This window comes from Pteropus medius, unplaced genomic scaffold (genome assembly GCF_902729225.1).
Source record: "Pteropus medius unplaced genomic scaffold, Ma_sr-lr_union100, whole genome shotgun sequence".
Taxonomy (NCBI): domain Eukaryota; kingdom Metazoa; phylum Chordata; class Mammalia; order Chiroptera; family Pteropodidae; genus Pteropus; species Pteropus medius.
Window position 1 is genome coordinate 4,250,041 of NW_024355990.1, and position 19,667 is coordinate 4,269,707.

At 54.4% G+C, this 19,667-nt stretch overlaps 2 protein-coding genes and 1 long non-coding RNA gene across 9 annotated transcripts in view; 2 read left to right on the forward strand and 1 right to left on the reverse strand.

Annotated features, from left to right (window-relative positions):
• Positions 1-19,667, forward strand: part of EXOC7 (exocyst complex component 7) — a 93,743-nt gene that overhangs the window by 65,522 nt on the left and 8,554 nt on the right. For 3 of the 4 annotated variants that reach the window (XM_039859518.1, XM_039859519.1, XM_039859520.1), the window contains exons 1-6: positions 12,872-13,068; positions 13,247-13,312; positions 14,404-14,588; positions 14,786-14,891; positions 16,210-16,432; positions 17,433-17,600. In XM_039859518.1, the coding sequence (XP_039715452.1) occupies positions 13,009-13,068; positions 13,247-13,312; positions 14,404-14,588; positions 14,786-14,891; positions 16,210-16,432; positions 17,433-17,600 (808 nt within the window). In that variant the 5' untranslated portion in view covers positions 12,872-13,008. Of the gene's footprint in view, positions 1-12,871; positions 13,069-13,246; positions 13,313-14,403; positions 14,589-14,785; positions 14,892-16,209; positions 16,433-17,432; positions 17,601-19,667 lie in introns of those variants that run through there. The other variant, XM_039859521.1, reaches the window with a different exon arrangement.
• LOC120600176 (uncharacterized) lies at positions 2,869-7,040 on the reverse strand. The gene is made up of 2 exons (XR_005652130.1): positions 6,097-7,040; positions 2,869-3,135 (listed from the first exon to the last, which is right to left on the reverse strand). It is a non-coding gene; the product is annotated as an uncharacterized LOC120600176 (long non-coding RNA).
• LOC120600173 (uncharacterized) lies at positions 3,754-12,748 on the forward strand. Of its 4 annotated transcripts, none has more exons than XM_039859526.1 (4): positions 3,754-4,614; positions 7,698-7,828; positions 8,903-8,962; positions 12,246-12,748. In XM_039859526.1, the coding sequence occupies exons 1-4, from the start codon at positions 4,143-4,145 to the stop codon at positions 12,249-12,251; spliced, it is 669 nt and encodes a 222-aa protein (XP_039715460.1). In that variant the 5' UTR covers positions 3,754-4,142; the 3' UTR covers positions 12,252-12,748. The 4 variants fall into 4 exon arrangements, 3 of the variants coding, with proteins under 3 accessions (XP_039715460.1, XP_039715459.1, XP_039715458.1); XM_039859525.1 differs by lacking the exon at positions 12,246-12,748 and adding an exon at positions 9,246-9,844 and having other exon boundaries at positions 4,128-4,614; XM_039859524.1 differs by lacking the exon at positions 12,246-12,748 and adding an exon at positions 9,246-9,844 and having other exon boundaries at positions 4,128-4,614; positions 8,903-8,957.

A 19,667-nucleotide genomic window follows, 5' to 3' on the forward strand; every position in this document is an offset into this window, starting at 1 on the left:
TGCCTCCAGGTCCTGCCCACCGCCTGGCCAATGCACCTCTCTGGACCAATGTCCCAATCCAGGGTCACATGTTGCATCGAGCAGCCCTGTCTCTTTTGAGCTGTGTGGCTTGGAGCCCATGACTCAAGCTCTCTGAGCAGGTTCCTTTTCTCCTTTGGTCCCCACCTCTGAGGCAAGAAACCCTTGAACTACGTCATTCTTGGGTGTTGGGGACAGCCCTTCCCAAAGCAAGGAGCTACTCGTCTACCCCCTGACTTGCCACCTTTGTCCCATCCTGCCTCCCCTGTGGATGCCCCAGCCAGGAATGGATCTATGGAGAGGGCAAGAGCTTGAACCTTGGGGGCCCTCTTCCGCCTCCGGCCCAGGGCACATCCTGTCCCACGGGACAGGTCACCCCCAGCTCCAGGCTCCAGTGACTCTCGGGGCTTCCTGTCGTCCCACACTCCAGCCGTCCCGGAGCAAAAGGCCAGGCACCTGCAGAGCTGAGGCGGGGGCAGCGATTGCTCCCCATCCCCCACCTCCGCCAGGCACACTGGGGACACTGGATTTCAGAAGGAAGAGGGTGAGCTGGAGGGCAGGAAAGAAGGGGTGTGAGGGCGGGTGCGAGGAGAGGTGGCCAGGAGTCAGGTGCACTTCCATCTTGGGCTGAGGCCCGAAGGTAAACAGGTGTATTTGGACGCCCGGCAGGGGCAAGTGGGCCGGCCCCATGGGGCAGGCCTGGGCCTGTCAGGGTGGGAGTGTGGGGAGGTGCCTGCATTAACAATGGGGTGGGAGAGCGGCCCCAGGTCCTGCGGACACATTCTTGTGTGATGAAGAGGAAAACACAGTGATAGTGAGGGGAGGCACCCCGGGGTGGGGGAGGGCTTTCTGTGAGGCCACCCATGCTGGGGCTGTGCTGACCAGGGGGAGTCGAGGAGGCACACGGAAGCCCCAGGGGTCACTAGTCTTCCAGGGCACCTGGGTCTGTCCCGCTCTGTGGCTCGCAGGTGGGTCGGGTCAGAGCCACCTCGACGGGCGTGCTGGGACCTGAGCTTTTCCTGGGTGCGTCAGCATCGGGCAGGGACCAGCTGGAGGTCACTGTCAACTAGCCCGGGGGAGGGGGGACAGGAAAAAGTAGGGTGCATGTTAACCAAGGGGGCTGACGGCAGGGCTGACGGTCTCGCTGTCCCACCCCCCAGCTCCAGCACAGTCTCTCGCCCCAACTGACCGTTCTGAGGGCAGTAGGGTGGCCAGGGTCCGAGCCCCAGATGTGTTCCCCTTGAACAAAGCAGGGGGCTGAGCTCCCAGGAAAGTAAGAATTCCAGAAACTGGGGAGGCAGGCTTCCCTGCATACGGCCCACCCCGCCCATGGCCCCCAGGGCTCTTTGAAGCCACAGCATTGCCCACAGCCCTCCCGGAAAGGCTGTTTGCCCAGGGAATTAAGCTGAGGCAGAGAGGCTGGCTGCCAGGTGCCCTCCGCCCCTTACCCAGCCACCCACAGACTCTGTCAGTGGCCCTGCCCTTGCCCCAGGCCACTCTGCCCCCACCGCTGTCCCTGCCTCACTCTGGGCACCAAACCCTGTCCCCAGGCCCACCTGGCATTCCAGCTCTTTCCAACCTGCTTAAAGTGAACCGTGGCCCTGTGTCGGGCCCAGGTAGGTGAGTGGGGAAGTAAGTGGTGGGGAAGAGTGACCCGCCTGAGAGTGTTCAGCCTCAGACGCTCCCAAAGTCTGCAGACCCCCGAGGGCAGAGAACCCGCCTGTCCTGCTCACTCCTACACTCGCAGCATAAAGCACCTGGCCCAGCGTCTTAAGTATTCAACGAATGAATGAATGAATGAATGAATGAATGCATGAATGAATGTGCTGGCTGAGCAGGTGGATAAAAGGTAGGGAAACAGCTAAGAAGCCTTGGCCAAATGCAACTACCGGCAGTAAAATCCAAGGAGTTCTCCGCAGCTGGGGCTGAGGAGGTCCCCGAAGCCCCGGGGGCAGAGGGTGGGGAGAGAGCGTCCTGGTCAGTGGGCCTCTGAGGAAAGCCCCAGGCAGCCCCTTGCTGACCTGTGGGTTTGGGTGGTGAGGGGGCTTGGGTGCCAGCTGAAGCTGAGCGGGAGGCGTGGCAGGTGCGAGCCAGGTGAGGAGGGAGGGAGGGAGGACTCGGGACCAGGAGGAAGGGATGTCGGAAGGTGGAAGAGACCTGGCCTTCCTCATTCTCATCTGCTCCTCCTGGTCACTAACTCCCCTGGGGCCTAGGTCCTGAAGCGAGGATCACAGAGAGCCAAGAGGCAGGGCGGGTGTGGAGAAACTGGCATTCAAGGCCCCCCCACATCTGTTATTACCCGCCCCCCCAGCCCACAGGGTCAGCAAACAGGCCTTTTACCTGTTTGCACCGTAGCTGTGAGGTCGCCAGGACAGAGCCGTGCCCAGCTCAGCTGTCCCTTCCCGGCCCTGCCCCACTGTGCACCAGGACATGCCTGGGGCACTGGCCCTGTCCCCCTGGCTTAGGCTAGGAGACATGTGAGGAGCCTAACGCCCCAGTGCCCGGTATTTGACTAATGATTGTCCCTGGTGGGACTGTCCCACCAGGCCAGGCAGGGTTGGGAGAGAAGGGGTGGGGTGCAGAGGGGTGCGTGAGCCAGAACTCCCACCCCCATCCACGGTCCCTGGGTCTCTCTAGGCTCCCTGTTCCATGTGCGGTTTTTATTGAGGGAAATGGGACATTGAGGGTCTCCCCAGCCCCTGACCCAAAGACTCAGCTCAATGACCCTGCCACCCTCTGGTGCAGGGAGCTCTTGTCTGAGACAGGGTTTGGGAGAAAAATCAAGTCACGGAGAAGAAGAAGGTGAAGAGAGAGTGAGAGAGGGGGCAGGAGGGTCACTGTGACACCTGGTTCCAAGTGGCATGGACCGGCGAGCAGGCCCGACATCTTTATTTTACAGAGGATGAAACTGACCTCGGTGGTCTCACCCTATCTCTGGAGTCGTGTGTCTTCATGGCCCGAGGGTGTCAGAGCCCAGCCGATGCTCAGAGAGAGAGCAGCAGTCCCTGCACTAGGCTTAAACTTGACCTCCACCAGACTCCCAGTCCAGTTCCCGGACTATGCCACATAGATGACCTGTGATGACCTTCACCGGGACTTGAGAAGGGGGATTTCAGCCTAGGAGAAGAAACTGGCATGAGTGACAAGCAAAGATGCGACCACAAACTGATAACTAACGAATCCAGCCTGGGAACCCGAGGGCAGTGAAGGGTTCAGAGGCTTGCAGAATTCACAGACGAGTGAATGAGCATATGAATTAGTAAATGAAGAGGGGCCAATCTGGGGAGGGGAGGAGACGACGCAGCGTTAGCTGTGTCCTGTAGAGGTCACCCCAGGTTATGCCGTGGAGACAGTGGAGTCCATGGGCGAGTAGATACCACGAACCGGAAAGAGAGAGAGCTGGGCTAAGATACAGTCCCAGGGCCACCAGGACGAAGGGAAAAGTTAAAGCCCAGAGATGCTTGGACTCTTCCAGAAGTGAGGCAGGAGAGGAGAGGACGGAGCAAAGACCAAGCTTTGGAGAAGGGCCATTGTTAGGGCCCCTCCCCGCTCCCCACACACCTGTTCCTGGCAGGCCCTGCCCCAAGGAGCCTGCCCTGAGGGCCACCAGGCGGGAGTGGGCACAGGAAGCTTTTCCTCAGGAGGGCTCCAGGCCTCCCATGGCATTTCTGTAGCACGGTGCGGGTAGAACCCATAGACCGAGAGCAGGCAGCCAATTCAGAGCTCAGAATCAGGAGAAAAGAAGGGGCGTGTGGGCAGTGGCGAAGACGGGCCAAGGGGAGCTTTGCTAAGCTGGCGAGACCTGAGTGTATTTGAAGGAGAGAGTGTTTCCAGAAGAGCCGGCGTGGGTATTCGGCAGGATGCAGCGAGGAAAGGCGTTCCCGGGCAGAGGGGGGTGGGCGAAGCATGGAGGTGGGGACCCACCTGGCTTGCTCAGTACTGGGGAGGTTTGGGGGCGACTGTGACCCCTCTCAAGGGCACTTGCCACTCATCTGTTGAGAACACTGTGGTGCCTTCCCTCACTACAGAAGAATCCGCAGGCCCTGTGAGCACAATCGAGTCCCGGCCCAGCCCACACTCTTCTTCCCACCGACCCTTCCCTCTGTGACCAGACACGCAAAGCCATGATCTCCACCCTCCGTCCCCTACCCCTGTGCCCTACTTTGAATGAACACCCTCCCACTCTCCCCCTTCACCTGGGGAACCTCCCCCATGACTTTCAGGGTCCCGTGGGCTGCATCTCCAACTCTGGCCCCCGCCAGCAGAACTGCACCGTCCTGAAGTCATGCCAACCCTTTCTGCACTCCCGCTCGAGAAGACAGTTGGCTACATATGCTGGGCCCCCCAGGCTGGCACCCGAATCAGCGACAGCACCAGCAGTGCCACCTCCTCAAGGAAGGGTGGGTCAGGCTGGAGCAGTGTCCCTGGACACTTGCTGTACCTCCAGCCGGCCAGACTTCTGGAAAGCCGACTTCCCACGGTCCACTCTCAACTTTACGCCCTTTTATCTGCTGGATCTAGAACTCGATTTGTGGGATGACCTCCACCACGATCCCTTTCCTGGCTTCGCCCCAGCGGTCTGCTGCATGATTCCAGGTCAGAGGATGAGTACTGGGGATTCTGTCCCCTTTTTCCTGGCCCTCATGCCCTTCCCCTGCTGCCAGCACAAACTGTCCGCTCGGGGCTCTCTGCTGCTGTCTGGACTTCAGGTGTGTTGGGGAAGGTCTTGGGCTGGGCCCTGAGCTCCAGGAGGCCACCACCAGTAGCAGCTGGCTGGGCCTCTGGCAGACCTCGGGCTCCATGTCTGGTCGGAAGGGTCTACAGGCCTAGACTCCTGGGGGATTGGTGTAGAGTGAGTCCGGTCTCTCTGCCCTTTCTGTGGGAGGTAGGAGGCAGTGGAAAGGACCTGTCGTAGAGGCATGGGCCTCCAGCCTGCGGGAGACTTCAGGGGCCTTCGGTGTCACCTGTGGATGAAGAAACTGAGGCACAGAGGACACAGCTCTAAGCCTGTCGGCACAGATGAGAGATGAGGTTGTCTTCTGAGCTGTTAGCTGGGGACCTATCTGGACAGTTGTCACCTCTCCACTCCCTGCAGTCCTTGGCCACCCCGTATCTTACCACGTTGGCAGCGTGTGTGCCCCTCCCGGGGACGGAGAGCTCCAGGAGGGCAGAGGCAGTGCCCAGTTCTCCATGGCACCTGCCAGGAGTCTGGAGTGGCACATGGTGTGGGTTCAACGGAGTGTGGCAGAATGAATGGAGGGGGTGTAGGGCACACCCCAATTCTCACAGCAACTTATCGGCAGAACTAGATCCAGAAGCCAGAGCTCTGAGCTAGGCAGGCAGTGGGGATCCAGGAAGAGGGCAGCCGGGGCCTGTCCTCCCTGCCCTCGGGGACCCCAGGCTTCAATTCCCAGCCCAGCCCACCTCCTCAGCCTCACTAAACAGCCCGTGCTGAAGACGTAATCGTGCGTCCTGTCCTGCACACTGATAACCACATACACCCATCACTGGCCTCTCTCTGCTTGCTCACTCATTCATTCATTCATTCATTCATTCAACAAATTTCAGACAGGCGGGGGCACTCTTCCATGAGTGTGAAGGACACACACACAACAGAAGGTCAAATGCACAGAGCAACACTAAGAAGTGGGTCCCAAGAGTGCACTGGGAACCTTGACCCCCCGGGGCCCTGGGAAGGGTCATCTCATTCCATCCCCTGCCCGGGTCAGGGAAGGAGACCTGCTGGTTTCCCAGCACAGAGGCAGCGTCCACCAGCCCTCAGCATCAGAGACTCCACTGCCCGAGCCAGGCCATTCACTGCCCTCGTCTCACGTCCACTCCAGTTACTGCCCGGACCACCGCAGCAGCCTGCTCACTGTGTCCCTGCCTCAGGCCACCCTGCTGAGGCTCTTCACCAAATAACGGCCTCACCTTGGCTAATTTGGGGTCCCCGACTCTCAACCACTACTCTCTCTCTCCTCTGGACATCCAACAGGTTCCCTACTTCCCAGCTGCCGTAAGGCCAGCCCCTCTTCCTGGGGGTCCCTCTTCTCATCCTTTAAAATCTTGTCCACATACCTGAGCCTCCAAGGTCACCCCAATCTGCCCCAGTGGCTGGGACCCTGTTTTCCCCAGCCCAGGCCAGGAGCTCTTTGTCTCTCCTGCAGCCTGCATCCCAGGCCCGCAGTGCACCCCAAACTCCCAAACGTCTCCAAAAGGTCTATCTTCTTATCTGCAAACTCCGGCAGCAGGAGGGATCTGGATGCACCCCACAGGCTGTGGACCCCTCCAGCCCTCTTCCTGTTGCCTACAGTAGGTTCTCCGTCAGCGCCCTCGAGTTAATGAACAAGTGATTATACCTGCCCCCAACCCCGGCAAGACCCACCCCGCCTAGAGAGAGGGCATGTGTGGCGGCCCATTCCTCTCCTGGGGTCCCCGCGGCCTCGGATGGCCCTCTGAAACCCAGCCTCACGAAAGCGCTGAGTCATGTTCAGGGCACGCGGCCCTAGGGGAGCAGAGCCTGCAGGGGTGCGGGCTGTGAGAACACGCCCAGGCCTGCAGGGCTGCGGGAGCGCGCCCAGGGGGCTGCAGGGTGCGGGGCGGCGCGGAGCTGCGGGAGCGCGCCCGGCGTGCGGGGTGGCTGCGCGGGGCGCCTGGCACCGCCGCCGAGGGCTACCCGGCCGCCCGCGTCCTACGATGCCAGGAGCCGCGGGGCCAAAATGCGGCGGGTACCAGCGGCTGACGTCACTACGGCCCGCCGGCCCGGATCCCCCTTTCCCGCCCATTGGGGGAACAGGGGCAGCGGGAGGACAGTAGAAAGGCCGCGAGCAGTGGCGCCAGCCACTTGGTTTCTGCTCCCTTCCTGTCCCTGTCCCCGCCGTTCCTTCCTTCGTGCTCTCTCGAATTTTCCTAGTTTTTCGGCTGTCTCCCGGTCTCCACGTCCCTCTCTTCTTCAGGGCCCCCTCCTGACCCCCTCTTTCTGTTTCCATCCACCTGCCTGTCCTGCGGCCTCGCTCCTCTCTTTCCTTGCCCCCGCCCCGACATTCTCGGGGGGTCCAGCCAGCGGGGCGCCTCGGACCCGCAGAGGTGGTGTCGGGCGCCCCCTCGCGGCCCCTGGCAGCCAGCACCGCAGGCCCGGGCGCTCGCCCCCCACGCCCTCCTCGCCCCCGCCTGGGGTTCCGCTCCCGGGTCAGCCGGGCAGCGCGCCCCCAGCGGCACAGCCAAGTCCCAAAACCCGCTGGGAGGTTTATGGGAAGCGGGAGGGGCGTCCTAAAGAAGAGACCTGGAGACCGAAGATACCCCAGGGAGAGTGGGAAGGGGCGGCTGTCGTTACAAGCAGAGGTGGAAAGAGGACAAATGTCGCTCAGATTTCTTCACACATTTCTCCACCGAGCCTGCACAGGGACGTGCTGGGAAGTCTGCGGTCGGAAATGGAGTGCGAGGGAACGTGTGTGGGGCGGCGGGGCGGGGCGGGGCAGGCCAGAGATGGAGAATCGAGCTAGAATTAAAGGAATAGGGAGTGGCCCCCTGCCCCTGGAGGGTTGGGAGCCGTGAAGAATCGGCTGGCCTTTGAGGACTGGGCCTCTGCCGCCGGCTTCTTGCCAGGCCTCACCCCTGGATCTGAAGCAAATCCCTGCCCTCCCAGAGTTTGAAAAGCTAATAGGATAATTTTCCTCCAGTGGTGGTCATCTTCCAAATCCAGATGGTGAGAGTCTCCTGCCTGGCAGCCGGTGTCAGAGCGGATGTCCGGGAGGCAGAAGGTGACCAAGGACAGCGGAGGGGCTGTGGCATGTGGACAGCCAACAGCAAGGTAATAAGCTGGGTGTTTCTTATACCCACTACCCCACTGTGGGATCTAAAAGGCCCCTGGCCAGACTTTTTCAGGAGCCCCGGCTGTTATACAGCCTCCAGATGCACCATCTGGCCAGGCGAGACTGAGGCTGTGGTTCTAGAATGTTCCAGCCAGTCTCAGGAAGGTCATTCTGACATTTCTGTGTGTGCCAGCCTGCAGCATGTGGGACAAAATGGACTATCTGCTTTCCAGGCCTGGCTGTGGCACCTTTTGGACACTTCAGTTTGTTTTCCCCTTCTGTAAGGACAATAATTACCACTCCCCGCATGCCCCACCCCCCACACACAGGTTGTCGTGAGGGCCCCAGGAATAACCATTATAAAGGTTCAGCATGGTGCCACATGCATGGTAGGACTCATACCATAGGCTTACTTCCTGGCCAGTGGGAGATGTCACTCACGTGTCCCCTGAGCCAGTGCCTTGTGGCCCCTGCTCTTTAAACAGCCTATCCAGTATCTGGCGCTTACAGCCTCGTGATTGTCTTTCCTTCATCTTCAGGAATAGCCTCCCAGGGCAGGCCACGCAGGGTGCTGTCTGTCCGCAACTGATGTTCTGGGGACAGCCAGGAGGTTGGGGGTTCCAAAGGTTCTGGATAAATTGACAGTTTGGAACTCAGGACACTTTTTTTCCCAGCATTGTTGAGATTTAGTGTTCAAAGCAGTGCCTGCTGCAGAAACCCGTTTAGTTCCTCATAGACCCCAGCTGTAGCTGGAAAGGCCCTCAAAGAACTGGAGTGGAAACAACCTAACATTTCTTGAGCACCTACTACACACCAGGCCCTTTATATTTGCCGTGTCACTTAATTCACATGATATGTCATGCAGAGGGGCCCTTCCTTGGCTGAAGCCGCACAGCTGGTGGGTGGCAGGGCTGGGAGCAGACTAGGGCTACGTGACATCACACCTGGCCTCGCACCTGGCCTCACACCTGGCCTTGCACCTGGCCTGTCACTCTTTCCCTCTGTGCCATCCTAGCACCGGCTGTGGTTTCCACAGGAGTCAGCCACCACTAACTTGGAACTTATTCCCCCAGGAACACATGTCCAAAGCCAGACTCCAACCTATTCCACAGACATCTCCTGGGGCCTGTAAGGTGATAAGTTGGAGTGGGAGGCTGGGAGGTGGTCCACAGAGGGGCAGAAAGGAATAAAGATTCTTGTCAGCCACATCTCTGGGTGGGGCTTCTGCCCCTTGCGAGTATGTTGCTGTGGTTCTCGGGGCGGAGAGGCTCACGTTGCTTTGAACGGCACATCCGACCTCCTTCCCCTCGATGCCCAGGAGTTTATCTCACCCCTTCGGTCCTCTCTCCATGCCCCTGCCCCTCCCTCGCCCTCCTGGATTCAGTCATCACATAGTTATTTATTTGTCCATCATAGATTTGCTGGGCACATTCTCTGCGTGGAGCTGGGAGGCAGCCCTGGAGAGGCCGGCCCAGGTCTCCTGTTGCCCACATGACACCGTCTGCCCTGGAAGCTATCACTTTCTTCTCTTTTGTCACTCAGCTGTGAAGACCAGAGCCTCTTGCCTGCCTTTGATCTGCCCTCAGCGGGCGGTTTGGGCCTGGCCACTCCTTGGCTGCAGCTCTTGCCTGTGAGGTCCTTCTTTTGGCAGTGGGCCCTGCTCCCTGCTGGCCACTTCACAGGAGGACTCTGAGCCAGCCCTCCAGCCCCCCAGCCCTTCCTTTCCAGGGTCACACTTTGCCTCCATCCCTCAGGAGGGCGTGATGTCCTGGTGATGTCCCAGCCTCTTTGAGGACATGAATTCAAACCAGTTTACTCAGAGGACATTCAATTTACAGTTGTAAAAATGATTTTATAGATCACCTGAAAAAAATAAACAAAATGAGACTAGGAAGTTTCTTCAGGGGGGGGAAAAGGCCAAGAAAGAAATTTTAAAAAATTGACTATATAATTAAATTGTCCCATTAAGTTGAACCAGCCTTGCACACCTGAAATAAATCCCGCTTAGTCATGGTGCTGTGATTCTTTTTATACATTATTAGATTTTATTTGCTAATATTTTGAGTATTTTGGCAACAGTATTTATAAGAGATACTGGTCTGTTGTTTTTCTTTCTTGTAATGTCTTTCACTGATTTTACTATTAGGGTAATGCTGACCTTATAGAATGAGTTTAGTATTCCCTTGGCCTCTGTCTTCTGAACGAGATTGTAGAGAACTGGTATCATTTCTTCCGTAAATATTTGGTAGAATTCAGCAATGAACCCATCTGGGCGTGGTGCCTTCTGTTTGGGAAGCTTATTAACTGATTCGATTTCTTTAATAGCTATAGGCCTCTTCAGATTATTTCTCTTTGTGTGAGTTTTGGTAGATAGGGTCGTTTGAGAAATTGGTCTGTTTCAACTAAGTTACCAAATTTGGGGGCAGAGCATTGTTCGTAATATTCCTTCATTAGCTTTTTATTGTCCATGGGATCAGTAACGATGCCCTCTATTTCATTTCTGGTATTAGTAATTTGTGTCTTCTCTCTTTTTTCTTGATTAGCCTGACTAGCGGTTATCAATTTTGTTGATCTTTTCAAAGAACCAACTTTTGATTTCCTTGATGTTTCTCTCTTGATTTCCTATCTATCTTCAATTTTATTGATTTCTGCTCTAATTTTTATTACTTCTTCTGCTTATTTTGGATTTAATTTTCTTTTTCTAGTTTCCTAAGGTGGGAGCTTAGATTATTCACTTTAGATCTTTTTTTTTCAGGTATGCATTCAATGCTAGAAATTTCTTTCTAAGCCCTGTTTTCACTGCCTCCCACAAACATCAGTAAATTGCTTTCCTTTTCATTTAGTTCAAAATTAAACATGAAATTCCATTTTTCATAGATCAGATTAGCAAAAATGTTAAAGTTTGATCATACATAGTGTGGGTTAAGGTGTGCGGAATAGGCACATTTATACCTTGGTGTTGGAAGTATAGGTTAGTTCAATCATTTTGGATGGCAATTTGTACATATCTATAAAAATTTTAAAGGTATATACCTTTTATTTTTGTAATGTATAGATGTCTGTGTAGAGTGGTCATGCACACGCCATCTGTGTATACGGGGCAGAGTTTCCAATAGCAAAAAACCTGGAACAACCCAAGCGTCCACTAATGAGAAGACTGCTTCAATATTTCTATTAAATGAAAGTCTATGCAGAGAATGGAGTATATCTAATACTCATACTGAAAGATGAACAAGATACAGTGTTAAGTGAACATCCAGGCTACAGCAAAGTATGTTTGATGTGCTCGCATTCGTGTGTGTGTATGTTTTAAGAAGAGCTTATTCTGTGTATAATATGCTTGGATTCGTATGAACACATCTGGAAAGTCATAGTTGCGGTGACTTCTGAGACAGAGAGGCTTGGGGGTCAAGGATGAGGAGTCACCTATGGTTTATCACCGTATGCCTTCTTTACAGTTTGAAGAGGATTACATTTAATTTAAGAAATCGTTTTAAAACCAAACTGCAGATTTGAACCCAGAGGTGGCCGAAAGCATGCTTAAATTTCCTTTGCTCCCTCTTGCTTAGAGGAAAGCACGCGATAGGCCGCCCACTCCTGGGCTTTGCACATTCTGGTTCTCTCTCTCATTTTATATCTAAGAGGATTTCAAGGGGAAAAAAAATAAAAAACCGTCCTGATCATTCTGCCAGATGTCGCTGTTAATGGCTGGTCATTTCTAAATGAGGAGAAAAGACTATTTTTTGATCATTACAGAAAGAAGTAAAATTTGTTTTCTTTGAAGTGTTTTAATAGAAAGGTAATTTAAACTCGCCATCTTTAGAAACCAGAGAAACTGAAGGGCCTTTGTGCCCTACTGCTTATCATTTGGGTGTTTCGTGCTGTTTCCCTGAAGTTTGTTTTTCTGTTGTTGTTTTTTTTTCTTGCAACACATCTATTGTATTTTAAATGGCTGTAATCCCAGGGAACATACACCATTGTGCTTGTTTGTGTCATAGCGTACACATTTTCCGTATGGCTACAGGGCCAGGACATATTAATTTGGAGGAATGTTACACATGATTTCTCAGAAAGAGCACGAAGTCTGGAACTAGGAAGTTACCAAACCAAAGAACACGTTGTTGGGGCAGGTGGGGGGAGCTTTTCCTCTCTCGCTCCTTCTGGAAAGTGAAACTCTGAGCCTGCAGTGGGGGGCTTGGCTACGATTGGCACCTTTGTGTTGTGCACAAGTTTGCAAAGGAAGATCAAGGCTTCTTCTGAGGCTACAACCGAAACACCGCTTGCTCCTTTTGCTAAAGCAGCTCATGCTGAGTATAGTAGGGGAACTAGAGCTTTCACTGAGTCCGTGTCTGCTTGTCAACACATGCCTGACATTGGGCTGGGAATAATTTAAACTCATCTGTCTGCTTTTCCTAGATATGAAATATAACCTGCTTTTCACAATGGATTTTCTCGAAAACCAAATCAGCAGCTTTGCATAGCAACAAACAAAACGCCTGAGCTACCCAGCTTGGGGAGGGGGGTGTTAGCGGAGAGCCCTCTCCCAGCCAGCTGTGTTGACTTTGTGCAGCCGACCTCTCTAAGCCTGAACTTCCTCATCCTGCAGAAGAGAGACAACAGCTGTGCCCAAAGTTTATCCTGAGGATTAGACAAGATAACCAGCAAGGATGGTGTTTGTAACAGAGATGGGGAAGGCTCTCAGTACATGGCAGCTGGCTACCAAATTATACTTAGTAGTGAAGTAAATTTGAGAAAATACAGAAAAAGCAGATACATATACAGTTCACTTACAAAAATGCAATGATATTGTACAAAGTTCGGTGCATTTGTTCACAATCATAGAGGATTCCCGTCCTAAGACCTATAGAACAAGATGTCATCAATATTTTTCTTGAGCAGCTACTATGGGCTGGGTGCGGTTCAGAGCGGTTAAGTACTGAATGAAACTCTTGGGGCTGGTCCGCCTCGGCCACGCTCCCGGCCACACCCAAGATGGCTACCTGCCTCGGCCTGTCACGGGACTCCGCGCGGGAACACTTCCGCCTGCCACTCCCAACATGGCACCGCCAGCCCGCTTTGGGGCGGGGCCGAGGGCGGAAGTGGGTGTGGCAGGGACGGAAGCCGAAAGGGCACGCTCCCTGAGACAAAACACTGGAAGTGTGAGCCCAGGGTCGCAGGGATGATCCCTCCGCAGGAGGCGTCCGCCCGGCGGCGAGAGATAGAGGACAAGCTGAAGCAGGTGGGACTGGGGCTGGGGACGCGGGGGAGGAGGAGCGGAAAGGGGCCGAGACTTGGGCCCGGGGTGGGAGGGAGCATTCCCTGCGAGGTGATGGGGTTGGGGGCGAGGCCGCCAGGCCGCGACGGCGATCTCCCTTAGCCTCCAGCTTCTGATCATGTCCTCCCCTCCACTCCCTCAGGAGGAGGAGACACTGTCCTTCATCCGAGACAGCCTGGAGAAGAGCGACCAGCTCACCAAGAACATGGTGAGTAACCCTCAGCCGGGAAGGGCTGACAGGCCGCCAGACCTTGCAGGAGGGCCCTGCGACCTGCGGCTCGGGTCCATAAGGCCCGGGTTCTGACCTGGGTAGTGATGGCAACGTGTGGGTGTCTCTAGCAGCAGTGTGGCCTGTCTCTTACCGAGTTCCCTTCTCCTTTCCGCCCCTTCACTGAGCCTGCGGCAGCCCCCGCTGGCCTGGACTTGCGGCTTTCCGTCCCAGCTCTCCATTCTTCCTTCTCTCCTTCTGCAAACGTGTAGTGACACTGACTTTGGTGGGCTGGATACTGGTCACGTGAATCGTCAATTCAGGTGTCCGTGGGAGGGCAGGGTTAGCACTTCCAAGATTACTGAGGACAGCGAAGACTCAGCCATCACCCCTGGAGAGCTTTAGGCATATAACAGCTCTGAAGTCAGACATCTGGAATCTTGTCCTCACCCTCTACGTATTTGTGTGTAGCTCCTGACAGGTTACTCTGAGCCTCAGTTAACTCATCTGATCAGACAGACAATGCCAACCTCCTAATGTGGTTGTGAGGTCATAGAAACTAATGCATGGGAATCTTCCACAATACCTGGTATACAGTAGGTGCTCAACAAATACGAGTTTCCTTCCTTATTTATAGAAGGGGCCGGAAAAGTACACATTGAGTAAATACAAACTTAGGTAGGTATTTAATAATTTAATGAGATTCGCCTTTAGAGAGAGAGGGTTTTGAAGGTACCTGCAATGCATTTGAGGCTACTCTAAATGAAACTACTTCCTGGTCAGTCTAGGAAAGCCTCAGAGAGAACAGAAATTGAGATTTGGCTTCAAAGGGTGGAAGGGACGCCATCCTGTGGTGATTGCCGTAGGAGAAGTTAATTTGATGCTTGGCTTGCCTTCAGATCAAACTTTATCCAATTTATTTGGACCACCGTCTATGTGCCGGGCACACGGTAGGTGCTGAAGATACAGTGGTGAACAGATAGACCCTGTCCCTTCCCTCATAGAGCTTATCGTCTAGAAAACCAGAGAAAAAGTAGCAAATGCCATGAGTTGGTAGAAGCAGTCTGAGAGTATGGGGCTGTCCCCTGCAGGTGTCTATCCTGTCATCCTTTGAGAGCCGCCTCATGAAGCTGGAGAACTCCATCATCCCCGTGCACAAGCAGACAGAGAACCTGCAGCGGCTGCAGGAGAATGTTGAGAAAACTCTGTCCTGCCTGGACCACGTCATCAGTTACTACCATGTGGCCACTGACACTGAGAAGATCATCAAAGAGGGGTGAGCTAGGGCCAGAGGGTCACATTTCTAATGCTCCCTGGACCAGTGGCCCTAGGCCTTGGGAGGAAGGGGTTGAATATAGTTGAGCCTGGAGTCCCCTGTGTTAATTCTCTTCTTTTCCCTTTCAAATACCATGCCCTTGATCCTTCGCTTCATCTCCCATCCACCCAGGCTGATATGGCTCTTCCCCTTCCCAGTCCCACAGGTAGGCTGGAAGAATACCTGGGAAGCATGGCCAAGATTCAGAAGGCTGTGGAGTACTTCCAGGACAATAGCCCAGACAGCCCAGAGCTCAACAAAGTGGTAAGGGGCCAGCAGGGCTTTTGCTGGAAGCATCACTTCCCAGCTTTTCTCCCATGTGTCTCTGTCAGAAATGAAGATATTTGCGTGTCTCTGGCAGCCCACAGCCACACCTGGCTGCCCGGAGGACTGAGGGGATCGGTACTTTGGCATACCAGTATGACCAGTACACTGCAGCCCATGGGTGGGGAGCTTGTCGTCAGAGACTGGGATGTCAGGGGCCTGGAGAACTTCGTTTTTGAGAGTCACTACCAAGTTGGGATCACAGAGTAAAGACCTCTGTGCTAGAACTTGGATGTGGGAGTTGGGGTGGGGGGTGGGTGGAGGAAAACACAAAAGATAAGGAACTATAGGTTAACCCTGAGGACTTTTTTTTTAAAGCAGAAACACCCCAACTCCTTTCTCTCTCTTTTTTAACATCCTTAATGAGATATATTTCACACCCAATAAAATTCACCCACTTAAAGTATAAAATTCACCAGAATCAAGTTTAGAACACTGATTCATCCCTCGAAAAAGAATTCTGAACATGTCGGAGTCACGCTTCTCCTCACCCCTCCCCTCCCCTCGCCTGTTCACCCGGCCTCCATCATCACCAATCCATTTTCCGTTCTCTACAGATGTGCCTTGTCCGGATTTCTCGTATAAGTGGAATCATACGATACGTGACTTTTTGTCTGGCTTCCCTCACTTAGCATACTATTTGCAAGGCTCATCCGCGTTGGAGCACGTGTCAGCGCTTCACTCCTTTGCATTGGCAAAAAATACTGCATTGCGGGACTATGCTACATTCTTTTTATCCATTCATCCCTTGACGGACACTCCACTTTCTGGCTATTATAAAAAATGCTGCCGCAAACCCTCGTGAACACATTTTTTGTGTTTTCCGTTCTCTTGTGTGTTCTGGGTACCTGTTCCTTAGCAGATACACTCTTTGCAAATATTTTCTCTCATTCTGTGGCTTGTCTTTTCACTTTTTTGATGGTATCACTTGCAGCGGAAAAGTTTTTAACATGACATAGTCCAGTTTATTTTTTTCTTTTGCAAACCCTTTTCTCACAAGAAAACAAATTAATAGTGCAGTGAGAAAATCATCAGCCAGTATTTATGAAGCATCCACTTGGCGTAAAACCCCAGGTGTCACCTGTGAACATACAGTTCGAGAGACCGTGAGGCAAAGAAATAACAGAAAAAGGCTTCCTGGCCCTCCTTCCCTGGATTAAAGGAAGAGAAGGCAGAGGAGGAGGCGGGAGGCAAGGGCTAGTGAATGCTGAAGCAGTCGTGGACCCCCCGGTCTGCCTTCCTCCCGTTGTCCCCACAGAAGCTGCTGTTTGAGCGGGGGAAGGAATCTCTGGAGTCCGAGTTCCGCAGCCTGATGACCAGGCACAGCAAGGTCGTCTCCCCTGTGCTCATCCTGGATCTGATCAGCGGCGAGGACGAGCTGGAGGTCCAGGAGGAGGTGCCTCTGGAGCACCTGCCCGAGGGCGTGCTCTTGGACGTGATCCGCATCTCCCGCTGGCTGGTGGAATATGGCCACAACCAAGGTGGGTGTGGGCCGGCGGGCATTGGGGGGGGGTCCTTTTATTTCTTTAATTCACCTGGGTTTGTTTCCTTTTTTAAAAAGAAGTTGAATAGGAAACAGCATAGCAATAAATCTACAGTTTATGTACCAACTTGTGAATCTAGCCAGATCCTAGCTTTTCTTTATATAACTTCTTTTGTTTTTGGATTAATTATAAAAGATTAATTATGCAGACCCCTCAGTGCCCTTCAGCCAGAGCCTCTGTGCTTTGGTCCATTCTCTATGTTGAGGTTCCTTGCCATACATTTGTTGGGAACCGCTGGAATGTACCACAGTATCCGTATTTTTTTTCCTCCCTCACTTGCGTTATTGGATTTTCCAGTTTTTCAGAACTGATAAATAATGCTGCACTGAGCATACTTGTGTGAATTGCTCTTCTTATTTAGGGAGTTCTTCAGGGTTTTTTCTCAAAGGTGCAGTTATCGGGGAGATTTGTCCAAACAGGTCTGTAACTTTCCTGCCTTCTAGAGTCGCTCTCCAAGTTGGGGCCAGTTGACGGCCCTGTCGACCGTCCCGTGGCTATTTGTTCGTCGTTAATTCTGTCTATCGTAGCTGTTTGATAAGGAAGGCCTCTTATTTTTTTTTCAGTTTGCACTCTGTGAGGCTGAGGATATGGTGCGTGTTTTCAGTCACCGACGTTCGTTGTCTCTTTACTTCCTATAAATTGCCCACGTCCTTTGACACCAAGTTGCATTTGGATATTAGCTTTATATTTTTTATCAAAAAAAACCCTTACCTTCAAAACTTAACTGGTGGATATTTTCCCTTTCAAGACTTCGCCTGACTGGGGACAAGGCCCCGTGGGTGGCTGTGAGCCAGAGCAGACGCTGGGAGGGGCTAGCAAGTAGGAATAGTGGGCTCTGCTGCCTGGCAGAGCTGCTCTAGAGGGGACGGGGAGCTTCTCGTGGCAAGACAGGCAGGGACCTCGGCTGCCACAGCTCTGTCGCCCCGTCTCTCCTCAGATTTCATGAACGTCTACTACCAGATTCGCTCCAGCCAGCTGGACCGCTCCATCCGAGGTCTGAAGGAGCATTTCCGGAAGAGCAGTTCTTCCTCCGGGGTCCCCTACTCCCCTGCTGTCCCCAATAAGAGAAAGGATACACCCACTAAGAAGCCCATCAAGCGGCCAGGTGAGTCCCCACCCCAGCCCATTAAGCATCAGCCGGAAGGCCAGAAGGTCACATGGGACCTGGATTGCTTTCAGCCACCTTGGGGTTAGCTGCGTGCCCCTCTAGAGCTTGTCCTCACAGTCGCCCCCCACTGTAGCTACACGGGATTGGAAGCAAGTGTCTGCCCACCCAGCATGTCCCTATCACATGAGGCTCTTCAACTCAGCAGACTCTGGGGGTTACATAGACGTCTTTGAAGTGGGGAGCAGAGGCACAGATGGGGAGAGGCAGGGTGACGGGGCGCCAGGGCAGAGCCAGTGCTGGGCCCCACTGCCTGCCCTTCGCGGGTCTGTCAGGAGGCCGAGCACACTGCTGCAGCCACGACAGCGATGCAGCGGCGCAGGCCCTGTAGCCCTCACCCTCCAGGAAGCCGGGCTGGCTTGAAGCGCCCGTGGCTGAGGAGTGGATGGGGGAGGGTGTACACTTCCACAGTCAATCCAGAAAGGAGCGAACATCCCAGCTCCTCCTCTCTGAAGAAGTTAGTCTGGCGAAGATAGTGCCTTGTGGTGGGAAAGTCGAGGGAGGGCTGTTGAGGGGGCAGAGGCCTGGGCCGAGGGTTGCTGCTGTCCTGAGTGAGCAGCTCACTGTCCCTCTCCCCATCATCGTGTCCCCCGTAGCCTGTGCTCCAGGTAAACAGCTGCAGCTTGGCAAGACTGGCTGTCTCTGGCTGCCAAGAGATGTTTTCGCTTGGCTCAATTTGAGGCTGAGACATTCTGGGGTGAGGGGCCGCTGCAGGCACGTGCCCCCGGTGTGGCCCGTGAGACAACAGGCTTTGTGTAGAGCTTACACCCTTCATCTGTCCAGTCCCTGTTTGCCCATGCCCCTCAGAGGGCACGGTGTCTGAGGGCACGCTCCTCCTTGTTTGGGGTTTGGAGAAATGGAGAGCAGAGGCTGCCCTCAGGCGGCCAGTGGGGAGGGCGTTAGGGAAGCTGGGTGTCCCTGGAAGGAAGCACACTGCCGTCTCCCCTCTAGTGCAGCTATCCTCACCGCCCACCCAGAAAACCTGCTGCCAACAGCGACTCTACTAAGCCAGCCTGCTCGGCCACAGCTGCCTGCATGCGGTCAGCCGTCTTGTGCCTTTGCGTGTTGGGCAGGGCTGTCTCCAGGAGGCTATCTGGGCCTGGGCCGCTCTGCACTCGCTTCTTCTGTCTCTTCTCTGGGCCCCTGGATGCCCCAGGACCCGATGTGCTCGCTGGCCATGCAGGGAAGGGGCCTTCCGGGGGGGAGGGATCTGATCTCGGGGTTCACAGTGGACCTGATCTGTCCTTGGCTTGTAGACCCAGGGGGAGAACCAGCTGGGAAGGCCCCTGTGGTTTCTGTGGGGTTTCAAGATTTGTCAGGAGCCAGCGAGCTGAGGACTGATGTCGGCAACTAGGGAATCAGGCCTGGGGACATCAGGTCCTGGCTCTGGGGAGAGGAGCGGGGAGGCCTTGGTGGGTCGGTAGTGAAACGCCAACCTCAGCATCGTCCCTGGTAATCGGGCCCCTGATGAGTTTGGCGGCTGCCAGATCAGCAGCCGCGACCCACTTCCATGGCAGTGGGCTGGCTGGGCTCCCGAAGGCCTGGCGGCCCATCTGCTCCTGGGTGGGTGTGGGACAGGAATCTGATGCGCTCACCCGCGGGACCACTCACTGACACAGGGAGACAGATGCTGTGCCGGGGCCTTGAACTTGGTTATCAGTAACTACTTGTGGTGTGGTGCAAACAAAAAGTGAGCCCCTCCAGACCCTGCCTCTAGTGGGGTGCATCAGGACCTAAGCAGCTTCACTGCTTAGAGATTCTGGGGACTGCGCACCGGGAGTCCCCAGGGAGGAGGGACCAGAGTTATGTCCCCGGGCACCTCCCTTCCCCACAGTACGTTTTGATACTCGCTTATTTTATTTGAAAGGCTGTTACTTCCCCAGCTTTTCTGCCCTGAGGTGTCTCATTCACACAGAGGCGGCCGACCCCGGAGGCTGGGGCGTTCGGTTTGGTTTCCATCAATATCGCTTGTGACACTAACTGTTGTTTTCTCCCCCCATGCCAAGG